The 22,191-nt window shown below is 39.4% G+C and overlaps 1 protein-coding gene across 2 annotated transcripts in view; it reads right to left on the reverse strand.

Annotated features, from left to right (window-relative positions):
- Positions 1-4,971: 4,971 nt before the first annotated feature.
- GABRB3 (gamma-aminobutyric acid type A receptor subunit beta3) overlaps positions 4,972-22,191 on the reverse strand; it is a 221,194-nt gene continuing 203,974 nt past the window's right edge. For both annotated transcript variants that reach the window (XM_059180239.1, XM_059180241.1), the window contains 3 exons: positions 20,525-20,677; positions 14,067-14,311; positions 4,972-5,365 (listed from right to left, as the gene is read on the reverse strand). In XM_059180239.1, the coding sequence (XP_059036222.1) occupies positions 5,024-5,365; positions 14,067-14,311; positions 20,525-20,677 (740 nt within the window). In that variant the 3' untranslated portion in view covers positions 4,972-5,023. The remainder of the gene's footprint in view (positions 5,366-14,066; positions 14,312-20,524; positions 20,678-22,191) is intronic.

The following is a 22,191-nucleotide window of genomic DNA, read 5'->3' on the forward strand; positions in this document are numbered from 1 at the left end:
AGTCAGGGTCCCAAAGTAGATCAGGGATGTAAAAGCGTATGATGAAAAAAAGTATGTTACAGTGTCTGTAAAGAATTACTGAAGAATTTGTATTATTTTGCTTAGAGTAGATAAATTTGAGGGTGTACTAACTGCCTGAGGACATTTTATAAGACTAACAACCACAGCGGGGATTTTCCTTTTAAGGTATTTGCAGGTGAGCCAGCAGCTTTTCTGAGAGCCTACAGATATATTTCTCAATAAAAGTCCTATCTGGCTTGAGGTGTGTGGGGATCTGAATTCATTCATTCATTCATTCATTCATAGACATTGCTTGTTACTTTCTCACTGGAAAGGAAACAGGGGAAACTGCCTTTAGTACTAAAAAACTAAAAAGTAAGGACCAATACCACCTGTGCCAGAGATTATTGGTAGGTCTTTCCCCTGGTCTTTCATATAAAAATATTTCTCTCCTTAAACACTTATTTGAAGACACAGACAAGCTGGATCTCTGTGGCTCTAGGTATCTTTTGAAGTTCAGAATAAATCATGATTTTTAAAGAAATGTCATGTTTCAGTTGTCCTCACATGCAGTCAGCTTTGAGCTTATTTCCTGTGACTTTCCAAGTAACCTAAATGGGCATGTGCATCTAAAAATACCTAGAATTAAAATAAGCACACCATTTCACCAAAAGATAGCCAAGGAAGAAAAAAAAAATCAGTCTTTGTATTTAAGTCAGTTAGTTCTTTTTTAATAAATTTGAATTCATTCATCAACAAGTTTCATATTGTATCTATCACTCAATTTTGCTGTTTGTTTTTCATGTCAAATAATACCAAAAAATTACATCAATGTGCTTAAGCAAAATTGGGTTTTAATTTATCTTTACAATGAAATGAAATCAACATGGGAATTGGTCATGACAGCAATCGCCTATTCCTACTAGAATAATCCTGTACTTACCTTGAACACATTCACTGACTTGTGAAGTAGAAATATGAGACAAGAATGATAAAACGTGTTTATGGGGCTCATCCTAGGGAGAGGCATGTTGTGTGAGCCACTCTCTGGGAGGTCACTGTTTACCCAGGTGTTGGGAATTGAGTATTTCGGAAAACATGGCACCTTTCAATGCAGTAGAAGAGGTAATCGATCCAAGGCACACTAGCTAGTGTCCTGGGAAAATTTAATCCACCTGGACAGCTCTTTGCCCCACGATTCATTGTTACTCTGACCGATGGCTCACATAAGATGAGAGCCAGAGTCAATTCCATGAGTAACAAACAATTCACCCATTGTTCAGTTTTGCTTACATAGAAATGGCCAGAAATACAGACTTGTTTTCAGGTGGAGCATTAAGTAAGAATTATGAGATGGTTCATAATTTCAAGCCAGGAGATTCAAAGTTAGACATGTTCTCTTTAATCAAACACACCATTGTGGGACTAACACCAATGGGGTTTTCTACTAGTTGCTGAAAATGGACACCTACAGCTGCAACGTGCCTGTCCCCTTAAAACCAGTCCCAAACATGTGTGGCATCTTGTCTGAGATAGCTCCTAGGTGAAAATGTTAATTCCAAAGCTGCACAGGGGAAAAGTGCCTTTAATCTGAATGACTGAATATGTCAAAAATTCTGGGTGCTGGCATTAAAAACACATGATACTGCAGACGTACATGTAATCTTCAAACCTAACAGGAATATTATCATGACATACTTTCTACTTCATTTATGATTCAGAGGGAAATGAATGTCTCATGGTATAGACAGTGAAACCCCTCTACAGTCCTGGGGTCGGTGAACAAGAAGAACACTTGTTTAAAAGATAACTCAACTCTTATCAGTCTTTCTCTGTAAGGATTTATGTAGTAGGGCTCTTGAGTTGTCTCAAGTATATCTGAATATGGGTAATAACCAACTGTCAGAGCAAGATTCTTCTGTACATTTGAGCCCCTGTGAAGCATTTTGGAAAGACAGGACTACATAGAAAATTAACTTTTTTATTATGTTCAGTTGTTGAGAAAGAAATATCATTATATTCCAAATTCAATTTTTCTTTCCTTACTCAAGATGTCTGGACGTGGGTAAAAGCCACCTCACATTAGTGTCAGAGGTCTGGGTTCAGAATTCATCAATACGGCTCGCTCACTGGCTCCAGTAACTACTGTGGAGTAATGAGAGGTCATTGTAACAGAACAGAGAACCAAATTCAACTCTCTTCTGTCAGCACAGAGTTCTGCTTCTCAATATTTCTCACAACTTTTAAAAATGGAGAAGCTATAAAATAATTTTATTAGAAGAAAAGTAATTTTCTTCTGAAATGGAGTAAAGCAAACACATACCCAAGAATCTTAAAAAGTTTTTTTTTTTTACAGAATATACGTATGTATTTGTGTGTGTGTGTGTGTGTGTGTGTGTGTGTGTGTGTGTATGTGTGTAGTTACAAACACTATTTATAGTATAGCTATTATGTTAACTTCATCGCAGTGTCTACAAAGTTGTGGATCCCAGTCTTGGTGCCAAATGCATATAAAAAGCTCAAAAGCTATTATGACTATACCATGCAAATTTATATCCAGAAAACCTTGGTAAGTAGACTGCAGCTCTTCTGAGCCCCATGGGGTCTCTGCCTTTGATAGTTGGGTACCTGAACTATGCATCAAAAAGTGTTTTGAATCATTTTTCTCCCAGAAAGAATTAATGTCACAGTTCTGAAAAGTATAAATTGCACACTTAAATCGGTCACTGACAGTTTTGTCCATGTTCATTTGCATTTTGGGGTCCCTCTTCTGCATGTGGAGCTCACTCCTTAAATCACTGGATACAGAAAAATATACCTGAAGTATTGAAAGGGATAAGGTCTTCACAAACGTCTTTTCTTTTTTCTTTAACATGTTAACAATGATAAGGCCACTTACAAGGTTTTCCCCAATCTCTTTAACTTTTAGGATCCCTCATTGTTCCCCATGGAAAAAATTAAAAAAAAAAAAATCAGAGAAAAGCCCAAGACCAAGAAATCACTGGCTAATCTCCAGATAAAAAATAAAACCAGAGAGGAGCAGGTAGAAGAAGATGTTGAAGAAAGGTCGGAATGAAGGAGGGGAAGGGGTATAAAACTGGGCATTGCTTCTAGCATGAGAGGTTGTGGGTTATATTTTACCTGACATTGGGTCTTGAACTGTGACAGACTCCCACAAATTAAAGGTTGTCATGGCCGCCAAAGAAAAATCAAGTAGTAGTCAGCTTACGGTGATAGCCCACACCACATGCATACTCAGGGAACGTGGTGCCTCTATCTACCCAGAGAAAACTGGTGCCAGCTAATAGAGTACTGGACGAGATTTTGGTCATTGGTTTAGGATGGAACAAAGAGGGTGAGGCATATGTGGCAAGTTGGGATAAAGTATTAATTTAGCAGTTCTTTCCTGAATATTTTGCTTTTTTTTTTTTTCCCCCTCCAAATGCTTAATTTCACTGTGACATCTGTTTGCACAACTGTAGTCATTTCAGTTTATGGAGGCCTGTGATAGAAATATTGTTTACAAAAAATATATCATCTTTTTTTTTCTTTAGAAAGATCTCATCTAAATAGTAAGTTAAGGTTGCGTCTATGAAACCGGTGCACCTTGTCTTGTTTCTACGAGCTTTAAAAAGTCCAAATACTGATGAGGCTGTGGATCAGAAGGAACCAAAAGTGACTGTGTTTGTTGTCAGGTTGCTCTCCTTTGCCTCAAGAGAACAGTCATGGGTCACTGGGTGATGCGTGGTGTGTACTGGTCATGTTCCTGCAGCATCCTAGTTAGACTAGGAGTAGTTCGATGTGCTTATGAAATATGTCAGATACAGAAATAAAGGTATGAAGATGTTTCATGGTTTCTGAAATTGAACAGTAGAAGTGTTTTAAGCCTCAATCTTAATTCTAGGTAACAGAAGTAGTTACATCACATAAAGGAAAATATGACATCGCATGCTGCCATGATAGCAAGCATTAAGAAAGGAAATTTTGGTAAATATACATATATATGCATATTATGCAAATATATTTTCTATTAACATACAATGTTATAAGAGTGATTGATAACATAAAGACAAGGGGGAAAATCATCCTAGATGGTTTTACCTTAGAGTAACAAATAACCTGAGACGTCTATGCTTTCTGTTAGATATCAGGCCTAGAAATCCATACAAGATGTGGAGCACATTTCCAGTGATTGAAATGTCAACTAAACATTGCCAAAACATGCCACTGTGTTCCTGCATGACAGGTAAGCTGGATCCACTCCAAGTAAACAAAAGAATACACTGTACATCAGAGTACTTACAATAAAATGCCATCCATTTCCGATGGGTTTTCAAAAGATGGGCATTCAGACATCAGCTTGGGATCTGTGTTTAAGACAACAGGTGAGCGCACACCTGTGGCTCACTTCATCCACTAAACCAGTATAGAAAAAGTATGCCCGATGAAAGTAAACCCCATCACCAAAAGAGCTGAAAAGCCTTCACTTAGTAAACAGAAAGGATATGAAGTATGTGACTCATTTTAACCTAAGCAATATCACTGTATGAGTTTTCCAAGTTTAACTAAGAGTTTCTTTCTGATTTTTAAACTAAAACATCTAACTTATGATAATAAAAGACACATTTTGGGATGATATTGTGTTTCACGCCCTCATTCTCAAGGCATAATATTTAGACGATGCTTGTCCCTTTCAATTAAAAAAGAAAAAACTATGACTTTCTTTAATATGCATCCTGTGTTAAATTGTCCATAGCTGCAAAATGTATATATGTATGTGTATTTGTTCGGCATACACGTGGGTATTCATACCCGTGTGTATAAACATAAACACATACATCCTCATATACACGTGTATTTTATATATATGCTGAGAAAGTTCACATATATATACAATTGCGTATGTATATATGTGTGTCTGCGTGTGTGTGTCTGTGTGTGTGTACAGGTATAAAAACTTGACAGGCAGAGTAATATTTCACTCAGTGTTAAATGAAGTCTTTGAAAAATCAAGTACAGTCACTCAGTTAACATAGTACAGCCAGTAAACTAAGTTGAAAAGAGAAAAAGTGAATGGAAACACGATCCTGGACCATCTGTCTATGGCATTCACATCGGTTAGATCAGGGATTTTAATTTTGAGCTGTGAAGACCTCCTCCGTAGATGGGTCTTCTTGTGCGGGATGCTTCTGTCCCCCATGTGTCGCCCATGCCCTTCCCTAGGCATGCTCTGTTTCCTGTACTGGATTCCTGAGTTGTCAAAGGGTCTTGCTGAATTCCTGGTATCACCAACACCGCCCGTGACCTCATTCATTTCATTGTGAACCTCCAGCGATGTTAACAGAATACTTCCATGAGCATCCACCTAATTGAAGAAAATACACATCGTTAGACAGCTAGCATGCCAGTAAATCTAATTTTCATATACAAACCCAGTAAGACTTATACCATGCAATCATATCACATACATTATGAGAAATTGCACATCTGTCAAACCCAGCACTGTTTTCATGGAAAACGTCATTTTGAAGGCTTAACTACAGTTAAGAGATTTTATTTCCTTGATTTAAAAATTCTCACATAGGAGACTAGATTAAATAAAGGGGGCTTTTTAAATTGAAATTTCCTATTATGGATACAAATTCTTACTAAAGACAAAAAGTACAAATTCTTTTTAAGATGTTAACTTAGGTGTCTTCACCATTTTTCATAACTGGACACTGGGTGGAAACTATACTTTCTCAATCTTCTTTAGAAGTCAGCTTGTCCCCTTTTCTAACTATACAAAAATATTCACATTACCGTGAAGAAACAAGCAAATATTCCTATGATGAATGGACACTCCTGATGACTTTGATGGGGGTAGATACAGACTCCTACCCAAGTATGATCTCCTTACCCAATCCTGGTCCTGGCAGGAGGCCTCTTTTTTAAGAGTTATATTTATGATAGACTAAAGCACCCCCCACCCCCTCCCACCCCGCTCATATTAGAGCCAAACTTAAACATTTTATTCTGTGCCAAATAAAGCTTCAGACTTTTCATGACGATGTCAATGGTCCATTTGTTTATTTGTTGGTCTGCCATGAAATTTCCACAGAGCATACCTGAGGCTAGGGGTCCTCAATGGGGTCCTTTCTAAAGGGTCTGTAATCCCCTCTCTGGGCAATGCCAATCCGTCTCAGGGGAACGTGGCCCATTCCATAGTCCCCTCGGTCTCACAGCTCTCCAGCATGCTTTATGTTCTCCCAGTTGTCTTCATTTCTTTGCTAGAGGGCCATCTTCCTTGTCCTATCTCTGTCTGTGTAAGCCCCACCCTTTCTTCTAGAACTAGATTAAGCGTCTTTGGTTTCTTCCATGGAAATTTCACAAAATTAATTACTGTGTGGAGCAAAATGTATTAGTACATATTAATTTGTACAGTCCCATCTTCTGTATACTTTTTAGTTTCATTAAAGGCTTTGTGCTAGATATGAAGGAGGTGAGGTATGGAGAGACGATTCCCAATTCAGAAGAGGCAGGTGCCTATGCAGACTTCCAAGCAGTACCAAGACCACAGGTGGGGTGACTTTCAGACACCAAGTAGCTCAGACACAGGAAGGGCTGCAAATCTCTAGGGGCCACTCAGGCTCAGGCACAAAGGCACCAACACTGACGCTGAGATGTCTAACACATGATTTGGAGTACCATTCAGTCATGCTTGGGAAAGGAGAGGTGTGGTCATCAGGATGTCACCCCTTACTCTCCAGATCTGTGAGTATGTAAATATGTAAACATATTTAACCTTATAAACCTTACAATAGGGAGATTAGCCTGGATTATTCATATAGGCCTAATCTAATCACACGAGCCCTCAAGAGTATAGGGTATTCTCCAGCTGGGAGCATGAGAGAGAGAGAGAGGTGGCAGAAGGAGAGACCAGAGGGATTTGCAGTGAGAAACAATGGATTTTCTACTGATAGAGGGCACTGCAGATAAAGCATAGGAAGAAAGGGGGCAGCCTCCAGAAGCAAAGACTGGCTCCTGGCTGATGGCCAGAAGGCAGCAGGGATCTCGGTCCTACAATCAGAAAAAACTGTGGTCAACAACCTGAATCAGTCTGGAGACAGATCTATCCCCAGAGCCTCTGGAAGGGAACACAGCCTGATGTCAGTGTCCTGAGACTCTCCGCAGAGAGCCCAGCTGAGCCCCACTGCACTGGACTTCTGACCAACAGAACTGGGTGCTTTTTTTTTTTTTTTTAAGATTTTATTTATTTATTTGACAGAGAGAGATCACAAGTAGGCAGAGAGGCAGGCAGAGAGAGAGAGAGGAGGAAGCAGGCTCCCTGCTGAGCAGAGAGCCCGATGCGGGACTCGATCCCAGGACCCTGAGATCATGACCTGAGCTGAAGGCAGCGGCTTAACCCACTGAGCCACCCAGGCGCCCCGAGAACTGGGTGCTTTTTTAAAATGGCTACATTTGTGGTAATTTCCTGTGACAACAACCAAAACTACCATAGGAGGAGAGAGGGAAGATTTCAGAGCAGAAATGCATTTGAGTTGGGCCTCAAAGAATGAGTAGACATTTTCCAGCAAAAAGCAGAAAAAAACCATCACAAGCAAAGGCCTGGCGCATGGGTCCTGGCACATGCTAAGCTCACAGTTGATGGGATGGTAGTCATTCTTATCACTGTCATTACCATCTTCCTAACATTTTATAATAAGAAAATACTCCCCCTGATGAACAGGAATGCACATCAGAGTTAAGCCAGTAGGGGTTTCTGTATATTGCATCAAAGAATTTCAACTTTATGTTCCAAGTAGTAAAAAGCAACAGTGATTTCTAGGTAGAAAAGTGACATTCTTCTGAAGTACAACAGAAACTGCAGAGTAGAGATGCATCTGAGAGGAGGGAGTAAAGAGAGGGACCCCTGTTGGAGTGTACCGCACTCCTTCTGTTTCCTTTAGCGCAGTCTAAAGGAGAAATGCCAAGAGGCTGTGAGCAAGGCTCCCCTCCCTTCACTGCAGCAAATCCCAGCACTCCCAGCATGTGCTGTGTCCACACAGCAGTGGTGCTCCACAATCACCACTCTGTTCTGTCTCTTCTCAGTGAAGAGAGGGGTGGAGAGAGAGTTGCCTGCCGTCCTGCTCCCACTTGGCCTTTGGCCTTTCCTGAGCTCTCCGCAGAAACACTCATACCACCCATGCAGGGTCCAAGGGGAGGGGTAGCAGCAGCAGGCACACATGAGCCTGGGCTGTACTGGGCTCTCCTCCATGATGCTGCTTCTGAACTGTAGGGCCAGCAGCACCATAGTGGGGAGGGGCCCTGAAGACCTATGGTCTCCTTAGAATGGAGGACAGCCAACCTGGGGGTGCTGGGAAATGCAAATGGACCAAGAAAACACCCAGATAATGAGGAGAAGGCCTTTCATGGAGACCCATTCTTGGGGGTAGGGACAGAGCATTGACAGTTCTGTCAGAAGCATTAGAGTTCGGCTTTTTGCTTTTGTTTTTTAATCCAGTAGAGGGAAAAATTCGAATGGGGCTTGTATCTAAAAAGTACCAGGAATGTTAGACCTTTGTAAGAATTTGGAACATGTGTTCCATGTCTGTTCTTTTTGTTATCTTGCCCTGAAATGGCTAGTATTATAACCCTTAACAAAAAAAGAAAAAAAAAAAAGTCATTGAAACCTCCAGTGGTTTGGGAGATAGTCCCTCAATATAAGAAGAGGCTGTGGAAGGAGAAGTCTGAGACACACATTACGGTGTGGCTGAAAGGGAGGGGCAGCAAAGGAAAAGCCAGCCAAGGAGTGGGCACAGGACAAGCACGTCCTCTGTGGAAGTAGTCACTCTCCCTAAGAAAGCGGTGATTTGGACCCACTTTGAAAGCTAGCTGCTAAGACAGCAGAGAGGAGAGCGCCATGGGGTCAGCTGAGCTGGTCTTCATACAAAGGAAAATTAAAACCAGTGTTCTAGAGAGAGAAGCCTCTTAGTAGTCTCTTCTCTCTCTTCAGTACCCTCCACCATGCTTTATGCCACACAGGAGAGAACAGGATGGTGAATGAGCTGTCCGGCTCACTCAGACATCTTTTCCTTGATAGACAGTCAATCAGTGTATTTTAGTACTGCAATGAGTAGGTGTGATACCCTACAAAATATGTTTTTGAATTATGACAAGAAATATATTAACTTATCACTTATGGAGATTTTACAAACTGAGATCACTTATCAAATTGGCTCCATTAGACCTTATTTAACTGACCAATATATTAAACAGACTTCTTAAAATAGTAAGCTGATATATTTAAAACAAAATTTATCTAAAATTGAGTCAGAAAATAACCAAAGGTGGAAGATACTTGCTTGCTTTTTTTTTTGTCATGTGAAATTTATACTTTCCAATAATAATAAATGATTTACTATATATTAATTTGAACCTCAGAGGACTGAAATTATTTTACTAAAGGTAGGGGAAAAAAGAAAACACCAATTAACTCTAAAAAACGTTCTCTCCATTTTATGTAATATTTCAAATACAACAAAACCATGAGACAAAAGACCCAGTGGTCTACTTAGGAAGGTAGATACCTCCCTGGAGATATGCACATGAGAGGTCCAGACTCTTGGGATTTTTCATGTAAAAAACTACTATATATCTTCTTTGTACCATGCCCTGTGTGAGGTGAGAGACCCTAACAGGTGAATAAGAAAAGATCCTTACTCTTAAGGGGTCTAACAGGTGAGAGTTTCAAGTAATCAACAAGCATATTAAAAAAAAAATACTGCATAATGAAACTTAAACACATTTTTAAATACAGGCCAGCAATATAATCTCTTTTTTTTTAGTTATAAACAATGCCATATGAAAAGCTCCCTTTATCAAAATCTAGGAGATTATAATGACTTTGTAGAATGAAATACTAAATGGGGAGAAGTCTCTTTTTAAAGGGTGAGGAATATTTTATGAGAGACTAATTCTGATCAATGTCAATGGTTCTAATGATTTAGCTTCAGCTGGCTTTAAAAAGTTGTGTTTGAGAACTGTCCCTTCTCTTCCCATTAGAAAAGTGAAAAAAACACACCATATCAACAGAACATTGTGTTCTGATGATGAATACCATGGACTCATTCAGCATCATGAGTCCATGATGGCTCATTCATGGACACACATTCCATGACCATTTATCATATCTGAGCCACAGTGTGCATATTCTGGTAGATGCCAAGAATCAAATGCTGTTTAGCAGAGAGAGCATGGTGGCCGTGTGAAATATAACATGCCATTTCCTAAGTGTAGAGCTTGTGCTGTGGAAGTTAGGAGAACAGAGACAAAACCAACTACTTGAAGAAGGGAATGACAGAGGCAGAATGGAAAAGTAGTAGGAAAAAAATATCCAGGGCATGTCATGAAGAAGAGCATCTGGCTGAGGTCTTGAAGGAGGCTAAGCTGGGGATGAAGAAGAAAGGGATTCTGGAAAGAGAGAATTCAAGGCAAAGAGATGATAATGTACACAGTGGTTTTGGGAAGCACACAGGAAGAACGGAGAAAACACAAGAAGTAAGGTCAACTGAATGCTGAGTTGGTTTTTCAAGACTTAATGAAAAATTTGTTTGAATCAATATCCTGTCTTCTCAAGTCCCTTATGGCCTGTGCTGTGCAATTGGGAAAGGACTTCATGAGGGCAAGATCTAAGTGTGTGCCCTTGACTCTAGTGAAGGAAACCTACCTTGAGAGAAGCCAAACCCAATATCATTAATAATTGACAGAAATGGAGTGCTCTTGGGTGCTTTGGACATTTATGGCTACCTTGCACCTGTTTCGGGACACAGCTTGTGTGAGGTAGGTCTCAAGCACCAATGCTATTTTCCACAATTTCTACTTCAGAGTGGGTGAACACTTGTAATGGAAACAAAACAATAATCTTGAAAGAAACTTGAACATATATTGGATAATAAGAGCTTAGTGTAAATTAGTTTGGATGCTTTTGACTTATAGTTTTACATTTACATAGTTTTCATTTAAAAGTGAAGCAATGTGTAGAAAATTTCCAACAACATTATGAGAAGATTTTTTTTCCCCAAGGGAATTAAAGGAGTTATTAAAATGTGCTAAATCTTAGAAACTAAACATTTTAAACAAATATGTCCCCAAAAGATGCTAATCTTTTTCTATCAGCTAAAATTTAAATCTTAAAACAGATGGAAGTGGAGCTGGTGAAACACAAGACTGAAATGCCCTGTAGAGGATGAAAGATGATGACTTGCATCTCTTAAATACTTTAAATATTAAATATGAATACTTCATATTTTGAAGAGTCTGTCTCATATCTACTGTAATTAGAATCAATGAGTTTAATATTGGTTTTCTTCCTGTTCTACAACCTGGGCAGGCACAAATATGCAAAGGTAGAAAACATCTCATGCAGAATATATCACAAAGGGGTTTTCATTTTTTTCTAGAATCTCTCACCAGATTAGCACTTTATTGATACTCATTCTCTAGCTGATCTTATTTTTTAGTAAGAGGAATGATGTCAAGTCTGCATCTCTGATACGTTGGAAGGAATTATGACTTTCTGACACTTCATGAAATTCCAATGCCAATTGGTCAACTTGAAAAATATCAAAGGCTAGTAACCATAATACACGCATCACAATCAAAGACTAACTCTTTTTTTTTTTTTTTTTTTTAAAGACTAACTCTTGAATATAGAAACAATTCAGGAAAGCAAAGAGGTTATGCACACATAAATTAAGGGCATGATTTACATTGTACCACTGGTCTGAGGATAAACGAAGTGAATACGAGAACAGTTTAAGCATTCATGAATCAACCCCTAAGTTAAAATTGCATACCACCACTGAATATAAGGAAAATCTACCTACGGTTTTATAGTAAGGTCAATAACACCATCATCCCAAAGACAGTCATTGGTGGCACAGATCCCTCTTGGTGGCCTGCAGAGTCCCCAAGGGAACGACCCTGACATCCCTTACGGGACAGGAAATATGACCTCAGAAATAAAATGGCTGTGCAAATCCCTGTGGTCAGTCTAGTGTCCTCTTTCAGTCCAAGGACAGGTGCAGCCCTCTGAGGGCCAGGGTTCCCATCTATAACACAGATGGACTTCCCTGAGGCTGTTGATGGCCACTCTAACAAACAACCCTGAAAGATATCACTGAAAATTAATGAATGAATAATTATAATTACAAATTTGTGGAGGTGTTGGCCAGGTGCATAGTGCCATTTATTTTTTGCAGGAAGTTTGTGATTCTTTTCTCACTTTCCCTTAACTCATCCACATTACATGATATAAGCTTTTTGGGGGGGTTTCACTTCCATCTGAAAATTATCATTAAAGTCTTAGATGTGGGTCAGCAGTAATTTTTAATCCTTATTTTTAAGAATATCAAATATGAGTTTAAAACTATTATCTATAAGTTTGTATATCAAATTCAGACCTTAGCAGCTGATCTACAGTTACAGATTTTTCAAATATGAACATATAAAGGCTTTAACAAAGCTGCTGGGAAAACACAGAACAAATTTTTAGGAAAACAATAAAAATGTCCTTGGGAATAAAATATAATTTTTCTCTGCATCTCATTTACCATATAATATCTGATGTAAAATATTTTTCACATTCTGCTACTTTTCTCTGTGCATGTTAGAGGTGTTTCTGTTTTTGCTTTAAATTTTAAGCTTCACACTCAAGGTACCACAATAATTTGGCAGTCTAAACCATCTCATTTAGAAGAAAGGAAACAAATTTATAATCTGTTTAAATTATGAGGGACTTTGGAAAAACAGCATTGTATGTTGTATGTGTGTCTGTACATCGGTGTGATAGAAACAATAATGATGTGATGAATTCCAGTTTCCTTGGAAACAGCATGACCAAAGCATATTGTGTATTCATAGTAGGATGCAGACTTATTTAGCAACATAACAGTGTGCTACTAAGTATATTTTCCAGTAAGAAGTCAGGATAATTTTGCCTGTGGAAGCCTGATTTTTCTCACAGATCCTGGGTTTCTATGACCAACTCTATTTATGTTTTGTTGAAAGGATGGGAGCCATTTACACTTATTTAACTGCCTGCATTCATTCACGAGTGTTTGTGAACCTATTCTGGGCCACCAGTGGTCTACGGACACAGTGAATGCTCTAAAGGAGCTTCTGCATTCCTCTAAGGAACAGACCCATGACATGCACTAAGAGCATGGGAAAAAGCATGGAAAGACCACAGGCTTGAGAAATGAGTAAGTTTAGCAAGAAGAATTAAGCCATAGAGACATGTAGGAGCAACTACAGCACGTACACAGGGAGAAATACATTTTTGATAACTTGATGGGGTGCAAGAAGTAAAATGATAAAGAAAAAAATACATAGAAACTATAACGTGCTTTCATTAAAGTACTGTTTATAATTCCAATGACATATTGTTTTCATTTAAAAAATGAAATGACATGAAATTGCAAAACTACTTTGTAACCAGAAGGATATAAGGATGCTAGGCTGGAGGGGGTGAACCTAATTTATGGTCTCTTTTGGAGTGTACAGCCCAAGGGCTTCCTAAAACAATGCACCGTCCTTGGCTACTGTTATCTGACTGGGCCAGGCTCTGACTTTTCTGCACACACCTGCCAAGAGCCCTTGAACAGAACACTGCTCCTCCCTTGCACTAGGGGACTATGCCAGATAGTGGGTAGATGAGAGAGGGGTCTGCCCTCTCAAAAAGCACAGCGGCATGCTGGACAATATCATTTGTAATTTTATCACTAAAAGAATATTGCAACATTTTGGAACATTTTGCCTGTCAAGTTCAGAGCCAGCATCTCACATGGTATTCACATGTTCTGTTCTTTTCAGAGGAAACTGGAAGCTTGTGGCTTCTCCAGTTTCTGCACTAATTTTGGTTTTATCTAAAACTTGGTGACTTCCAGGAGGCCACATTACAGATTATGACCAAAAACTCCCACTTAAAGATCAGGTAAGTAACTGCGGCGACTGATGCGTGGTAGGGGGCAGGGAGAGTCTGTGAAAGGCATGAGGGTGAGTGGTCAGGCTGGTGGAGGGCCTACCCGGTTGCTTTCACTCTTGGAACGGTCATTCTTTGCCTTGGCTGTCTTTTCTGCAAGCTTCTTCTGCCTTTGTGGGCCTCTTCCAAAGAAAATGTAGTTGACAAAGGCATACTCCAGAAGGGCCAGAAACACAAAGACAAAGCAGCCCATGAGGTACATGTCAATGGCTTTGACGTAGGGGATTTTGGGTAATGTCTCCCGAAGGTGTGTGTTGATGGTTGTCATCGTCAGCACGGTCGTGATCCCTACAAAAGAAACAGAAGGGTGAGAGGCTGCAGCTTTGCAGCTCCATTCCTCACGTTTCACTTTTATATCTTCTCAAACAGCTCTAAATAGTTGGAGATAGTAGACTGAATATTATTACATCGGAAGGCAACAGAGCCTGAAACATGTATGGGCAGCAGGTCACAGCTCAGGTCAGGAAGCTGACATCTCTGTTCCCTGTGGGGCACCACTCCATGGCACCTGGCTCAGAGAGAGAATGGAGAAAACTGAGGAGAATGTGCTTTTTAAGAAAGTTGGACGAAATGAAAACGATCCCAGAAATTAATATAAAATACAGTGTGTCTGGATGAGAAGCTTCCAAGAAGAATGAATCTATGAAGACTCAAAGAAGAGGGTCATCTACGGCCATTAGTGAGGCCTCAGTGAGTCTGCTCATCAAAAGGAAATTCTTACCACAGTGCTCTATGAAAAAGGGGAATGAGGCAATGATTTTTAAAATTGAGAATGCACATGATTCAGTCCTGAGCTCAAAAAGAAAGAATTTCAGGGAAGGACAGATGATCTCAAAGAGTCCTTTCCCTCCTTCTCAGAACATGCATGATGAAGTTAAGGGCTAACAATTTTATTCAAACTATAGACTCTTGCCATACTCTGGGGGATAGATCCCCCCAACTTTTTAAAAATGTCATAATGTTGAGTTCTCTAGATAGCAGTATATGAATGCTTTCTGTTTCCATAACAGAGCTAAGTCCAGTCTCTAAAAACATGTAAGGACCATATTTTGCAATTATACCATAGCAATTAACTTTTTTTTTTTTTTTCAATACGAATATCCCATATTGGATAATTTGAAGCCACAGAGAGGAGGAGACATGGCAGTGACATGACTAGAGTTTGATGAACTGAGTGAAGTCACACATGCAGGAAAGATATGGATTGCTCACTTCTTGGTGGGATAGTAAATATTACAACACACTTGCTCTCTCTTAAAATAAGAAGTTTCAAGGAAGCAAGACCACTCCAAAGGGTCATCTCTTTTCTATCTGTTCAACTGGTGCACTGAATGCAATTATCCCTATGTCTTATAGGACCCAGTGGAGAGAAACACTTCCTCCTCATTGCTATGTCAGGTCTTCCCTCAAAAAGGAGACTTCTGAAAGTGAGAGCTTTAGCCATGGTCCCTCAGCCACAGCAACCTGAAAAATATGATGTCACTGAGGCCAGGGGATAGTGCAGGACAGAGAGGTCAGTGTTCCCAAGATATAGGGAAGAGCTCAGACTACTTCTACATATGATTCCACCAAAGGCACTTCTCTAAGGCTCCATATCCCACCCAACTCTCCAGTGAGGGTTTGTATTTATAAAGCATCTTAGTTTGATGTCCTCCAGATTCCTAACCCATCGTTGGAGGTAAGCATCCTTAGACTATGTATCTCACAGAGACAACCTCCAGACCACAGATCTCTACTTGTTCAGACCATCTGGAGGGCAAGGAATAAAGCCCAGTCTTCTGTCACTAGCACATGCTTTCCTTCCACCCACATCTAAACTGCTATGAAAAGTAGAGGAAGGAATTGAGGCACTGAGAAACTATTTTTGTGTGTACTGCAAACCACGAGAGCTTATGGAATATATGGAAATCGAATATGTCAGAATATTTTAAGGTTCCCCTTTAAAGTCACATTCATGTGCACCTGGGGACTTTTAAAATTTGAAAAATGGCAATGGGATGATTACAGTTTACAAATAAATGTGAAACCATGCAAACTGTCCAAAATTAGATGTTTTCACCATTATTCAAAAATTTTGTAATTTTGCTGTCACAACGTTTTTCCCTTCCAAACATATTTGGAAAACATGAATGCTTTGGTTCTCTCCAGTTGACTCTTGTGGCTCTCTAGTTGACTATTTTGAGTGGACATGCATGACACAGGCTTCAGTGGGGGTCCTGGGAAATGGGCTGAAAGAACACAGGAATAGGAAGAGTCAGCACACTCACAGGCACTCAGCCTGGGAAAAGCAGCCCTGAGGAAAATGGGACAGCAACCTGGCTCAGGCACCTAAGCTCAGGCTCAAGGAGTCTCTTAATAGTATGGTTTTGGGATGAGTGCTCTGTTTGGGCTCACATTAGCTCTTAGTTTAAAAGGCCAGTGAATTTATTAATTCTTTGTATAATTTTGCTTTCTATCTACATATTGTGAGTGGTGGTGGACAATAATGATTCATAGACTTGGATGGTCCAGCCACAGGGCCCAGGCCAAAAGCTTAGCTCCACTTCCCAGCAGCATGCCCTGAGACTTGATGGGTCCATACCATTGTCTACAAGTTTAATTGTGATGCCTGAAAACCACTGGTGATATGTTAACAAATGGTAACAACAAATAATGGTATTTATTATTATCATTAAAGAAAGAGAAATTATTCAGGAGCTTCTGGTTTTCTGGCAAGAGACCCACACCCACAGCCTTGCTTTGAACTTCTGCTCTCTAAGGGGACCTATCCAACTGCAGTACAGATGACTGAATGGTGCTTTCCATGTTCTTTGTACACTGATCAAGCTGTTCAGTCCTTCTACTAATTGTTAGCCTCAAATTATTTCTCATTTAGATTATGCTAATAAAATAGTATATTTGAAAAACTGCATTTGTAAAGTTATGAAATAAAAATATAATTTGTATCATTTAATCAAAGGATATTTTATTTCTCTTCTTTGTAATCAAAATAATGTGGAGTGAATTATTTTAGTTTAAATTTTCCCTTTTAAAAGGACCAGTACTATTCACTTCAGGGTTTTGAGGGAAACCATTCAGTTGTTCTTTTTTTTTTTTTTTTAAGATTTTATTTATTTATTTGACAGAGAGAGACATAGGGAGAGAAGAGAGAGAACACAAGCAGGGAGAGTGGGAAAGGGAGAAGCAGGCTTCCCATGGAGCAGGGGACCCGATGCGGGGCTCAATCCCAGGATTTTGGGATTATGACCTGAGCCAAATGACTGAGTCACCCAGGCACCTGAAGGAAGCCCATCCAAATACAACTCCCTACTTTGCAGCCTGATGACTTGTAACACTAGCAATTCAACAGATCTGCGAGTCAGCCCCTGATCAGTAGAAGCATAAAACTCTGAGGTGTACAGAACAGCAGTGCAACAGTTTTGCAAAGGACCAGCATTTCCCTTCTCAATAGAGAGAGAACTCTAGACAACTGCAGGTCCAACAGATCCCTGAGCCAGAGAGGGCGTTCCGTGGATATCTTTGTTGAACACCCCTCTGCACGGATCTGTACCTCTAAATTTAGAAATGAGGTATATTCATCATGGTGCAGCCATTCAGGATGCTGATAACAGCACTCAAAACAATTAAAAGGTGAGGTACAAGACTAGGCAGGTGGAATGGAACTGCAGGAGGAGGATTTCTCCAATTAAAGTTCCCCAAACCATGGCCATATCTTCTTGAAAAGGCACAGAGCACATTAGCATTTTAAAGATTCTGAGGGGGCGCCTGGGTGGCTCAGTGGGTTAAGCCGCTGCCTTTGGCTCGGGTCATGATCTCAGAGTCCTGGGATCGAGTCCTGCATCGGGCTCTCTGCTCAGCGGAGAGCCTGCTTCCTTCTCTCTCTCTCTCTCTGCCTGCCTCTCCATCTACTTGTGATTTCTCTCTGTCAAATAAATAAATAAAATCTTTAAAAAAAAAAAGATTCTGAGGGATCCCGCAATAATAATAATTAATAATAGTTCTTCCTTTTTTTTTTCTTTTTAATCCTTGTCTTTTTTACAATGTAACAGACAAGAACACTCTGTGTGTACCATCTATTAATACCATAGGAATCGCCTGTAGCAGTTGGAGGGGAGAACCCTGGAGTCAGACTAACAGGATTAAAATTTTTCTTCTGACACTTAATGTCATATGACTTTGTACTAGTTATGTACCTTCTCTGTACCTAATTTTCCTGCTCTGTAAAATGGGAACAATAACATTGCTTATTGTGCTATGGATGTTCTGCAGAACAGATAAGGTAACCCCATTAGTCGCCTTGCAGAGAACCTGGCACCTGAGTATTTGGCAAATTTCAACTTAATGATTATTGTGTTGTTCTTCAGTGTTCATGACTCTATGCTATACTTTCCTTAAATTATTAGAAGTGACCTTGTGGTATGTCCCAATACCGGTAGACCCAGGCTCAGAAACCCTGTTCTACATAGGCAGAAGGTGGGACATAGGGAGTGAGCACGCTGGTATCCTACCCTGAGCGCTGGACCTGTTGGACTGTAGTCTGCTCAGATGCTGTGGCCCTAGGGTCACACTTGCCTTCCAGACCCCCAGGCCTCAGGGCTCATCCTGACATTGGCAAATGCCCATTCATTTCTGCCTCTGTACTCGCATCCGCCTCCCAGACTTGTGACATCAGTCAGAACCTGGCACTTCTCCAGTGGTGAAGCCTTAGCAACTCTGCGCAGACCATTCCTTTGTCCTAGCAAAGCCGTAACAGGATGATTTAGGTTTATAATCATAATGCTGTTCTGTTAGAAAAAGTGGAATCTATTTCACTTACTATAATGAGGCTGGGTTGACAACAGCTCACTTCAAATAGATTATTTAATATTGTGGAAGACCGTGTCTTACCATTAAGGGGCTATAGAACATGTATATCTAGAAAATTTAGAAATTCACATTTTCAGTATACCTCAGTCCTATTGATGCCAGATAATTAGTTCTTTGGTACTTATATTTCCCTAATTATCTCAATAATGACAAATTCTCCAAGGCCAATTTAATGTGAAACTCAAGAAGCTTTAACTTGAGGTTTCAACTTGCACAGTCCCCATCCAGGCTTTGGGTGGGATCCCGTAATTTTATGTTTGTCTATTTTATATTCTCTTTCCTAAAGAGAGACTCTGAAGTTGTATAAGCTAACAGATCTACAAAATTTAGATCTGTCCCTCCAAATACATTTTAGATCTGACTTTTCCGGGTGAGAGGAAAGAAAATAATTTAACAACGAGTAATCTAGTAGCATTAAAAAAAAAAAAAAAGAGGAGGGGGAACTTACAGAAAGGACTATTGCTACAGGATAAACCTCTGCAGGCCATTGAAAAATCCTGGAGATCTTCTTAAGGGATGTTTTTCTTATCATACTCACTAAAAATACATAATAATATAACGCTTTTAGTTTTCTGATACTTTCTTCTTCTCAAACTAGGTTATTATTCACCTAACACTTTTGGGAATAGTTACCTGATTTCCTATGTGTTAATCTAATCTCGACTATAACTCTGTGAGTCTAAACCAGACATCCACATACACACATGCGCACATATTTTCCTAGGGAAAACAGTGTCAATCAATTGGAAGTCCTGGAAAAAGATGAAAACAAACAAACAAACAAAAAAAACAAGGAAGAAAGAGGGATAACTAGAACCCTGAATTCTTATGGTGCTCCGTAAGCTAATTTACCAGCAAATGCATTGATAATTATTTTCCATCAATTTTTAAAATATTATTTGATAATTTTGCTTTCAGGAATTGAACCCAACCCTATGAGAGAAAGAATGTAGGGAAAATTGTTCTTCAGCTCTATATTTTCTAAAATGTATTTAAATAATTATTTTGTCTATGCAGCTTCATAATAATTAGCTGAATAGAGAATAATGTTTTTGAAAATATAAGCTTTCCTTTAATAATTTAAAAATATTAGAAATATTATTAGAACCTATAAAATATATTGTACATCAGCTAATAATCCAGTTGCCAAATGACCAGTGGCCACTACAGATCACTAGAGCCTTGAGGATCACTCAGAAACTAATCACATATTTAAATGCCCATTAAATTGTGTAATTCCAATTACATGCTATAATATTTGACTATTTTTCTGACTTAAAAAAGATGAATGTCCAATTAATCAAGTCTTCTTTCTGAGCCATAGAACAGTTTTGAACAAGAGATGTTAATCCTTGCTTTAAAATTAGTGTCAAAATAGTTTTATTATGCAAATATTCGGCAAGCATATTTTCGCTTTCATGGGCATGAAAATTCACATTTGAGCCTTATAATTAAATTAACACATCAAGGGAATCATGCATGAAATTATTGTTTCAAGATAAAAAGTGACTGTATGGGCAAGACTGGTGTCATGATGTCAAAAAATTGTAGTTGAACTATAGCTTCTGAATTTCCTTAATACTGTAATGATACGGTTACTTTACATTTTAGATATCATTTAAAAATAGCACATACCAAGGGCAACTCTAGCCGCAGATGCATCATAATTGATCCAGAAGGACACCCATGAGAGAATCGTAATTAGTATAGAGGGCATGTAAGTCTGGAGAATGAAGTATCCAATGTTTCTCTTCAACCGAAAGCTCAGTGAGAGCCGAGGATAGGCACCTACGGTAAACAGACAAAGATTACACTGGAGAAAAGACATGGCAAACAAAAGAGTTTGCTTTGACCTCCATGATTCAACAACATGCATTTGAAAAGCCCATGAACCACGAGGTGGCCCATGCAATTTGCTTCTATAGAAGAATTAGGAGGGAAGTCTGTTTTAGTCTATAAGAGAATAATGAGGATATTCTTCTTAAGCCAAGCATTCAGCTGAGAACTATCCCTGGGAAAACTTTGGGGAAGTTTTTAGTTTAGAATACAGAATCATGCCATGGATCTTGTTGATTATTTAATTAAAGACTATTCTCTTCTCCATTTAAATAGGGGAGATTTGGCTCAAGGTTTTATTGGGAAAAATGGCTTTTACCAGTTGTTCCCTCCACCCACCTAGAGCAACACCATACACAGATACTTGAATTACTGATCCTCATCTAAAGACAACTCTGGGCTACCCTGAGAGCTGGAGAGTCACAGAAGCAGGTCCAGTCTTACAGAAGGTAACAGTGTACACTGAGATGCTCTCCTCTGACCACAGACAAGGCATTAAGGAGGGCCTCAGAGAAGCACCTTGCCCACTTTCTTGTAAGTTTCTTGTAAGTGAATTCCAGTGCTAATCTGATGTATGCGTCCCCCTTAGTATACTTTTGGAACTCCACCATCACAGAAAATTGCCCACTGATTGTACTGCATTTTGTTTTATATTTGTCTTCTCTGTTTTATTTTGCTTTTCTTAGAACAAAGCAAGGGTAGGTTCCATTTCCTCCTGTCCACTTTATCAGAACCAAACCTCCTAGTTCCTGATCTAAATTCTAATGAAGCTGCTGGCAGGTCAACCAGTGAAAACTCAATGACCTTCTCTAATCACCAACTTCCTTGCCTCTTTCCCTCCCATCCTCACTGATGGATGGTCCTCCTTTCCTGAGATTGCTGTACCTTGCTTCTCATGACCTCCTTCTACTCCAAAGTTGACAAGCTCCTATTCTCCTCCTGCACCAAAGTATATGCATCTTCCAGACTTCATTTCATGTCTTCTGTTTTTGTCACCATATGCTTTTCTTTAGATGCCTGATTTACTCATATGACTATTAATTCTATGTCGAAGAGGAAGACTTTTATCTCCAGGCTTCTACTTTGGCATCAACTATTTTCAGCCAGAATTATATAAAGGAGAAAAGAAGTCATCGAAAAGACTTAGCACCTAAAGGCCGATGATTTGTAAAGTTTCCTCCAGTCATTTTTTTTTTTTTTTTTTTTTTTTTTTTTTTTTTTTTTAAAGATTTTATTTATTTATTTGTCAGAGAGAGAGTGAGTGAGAGCGAGCACAGGTAGACAGAGTGGAAGGAAGAGTCAGAGGGAGAAGCAGGCTCCCTGCGGAGCAAGGAGCCCGATGTGGGACTCGATCCCAGGACGCTGGGATCATGACCTGAGCTGAAGGCAGCTGCTTAACCAACTGAGCCACCCAGGCGTCCCACCTCCAGTCATTTTTGTGTGGTTGTAAAATTTCTTTTACTAGC

The sequence above is a fragment of the Mustela lutreola genome, chromosome 7, assembly GCF_030435805.1.
Source record: "Mustela lutreola isolate mMusLut2 chromosome 7, mMusLut2.pri, whole genome shotgun sequence".
Classification (NCBI taxonomy): Eukaryota; Metazoa; Chordata; class Mammalia; order Carnivora; family Mustelidae; genus Mustela; species Mustela lutreola.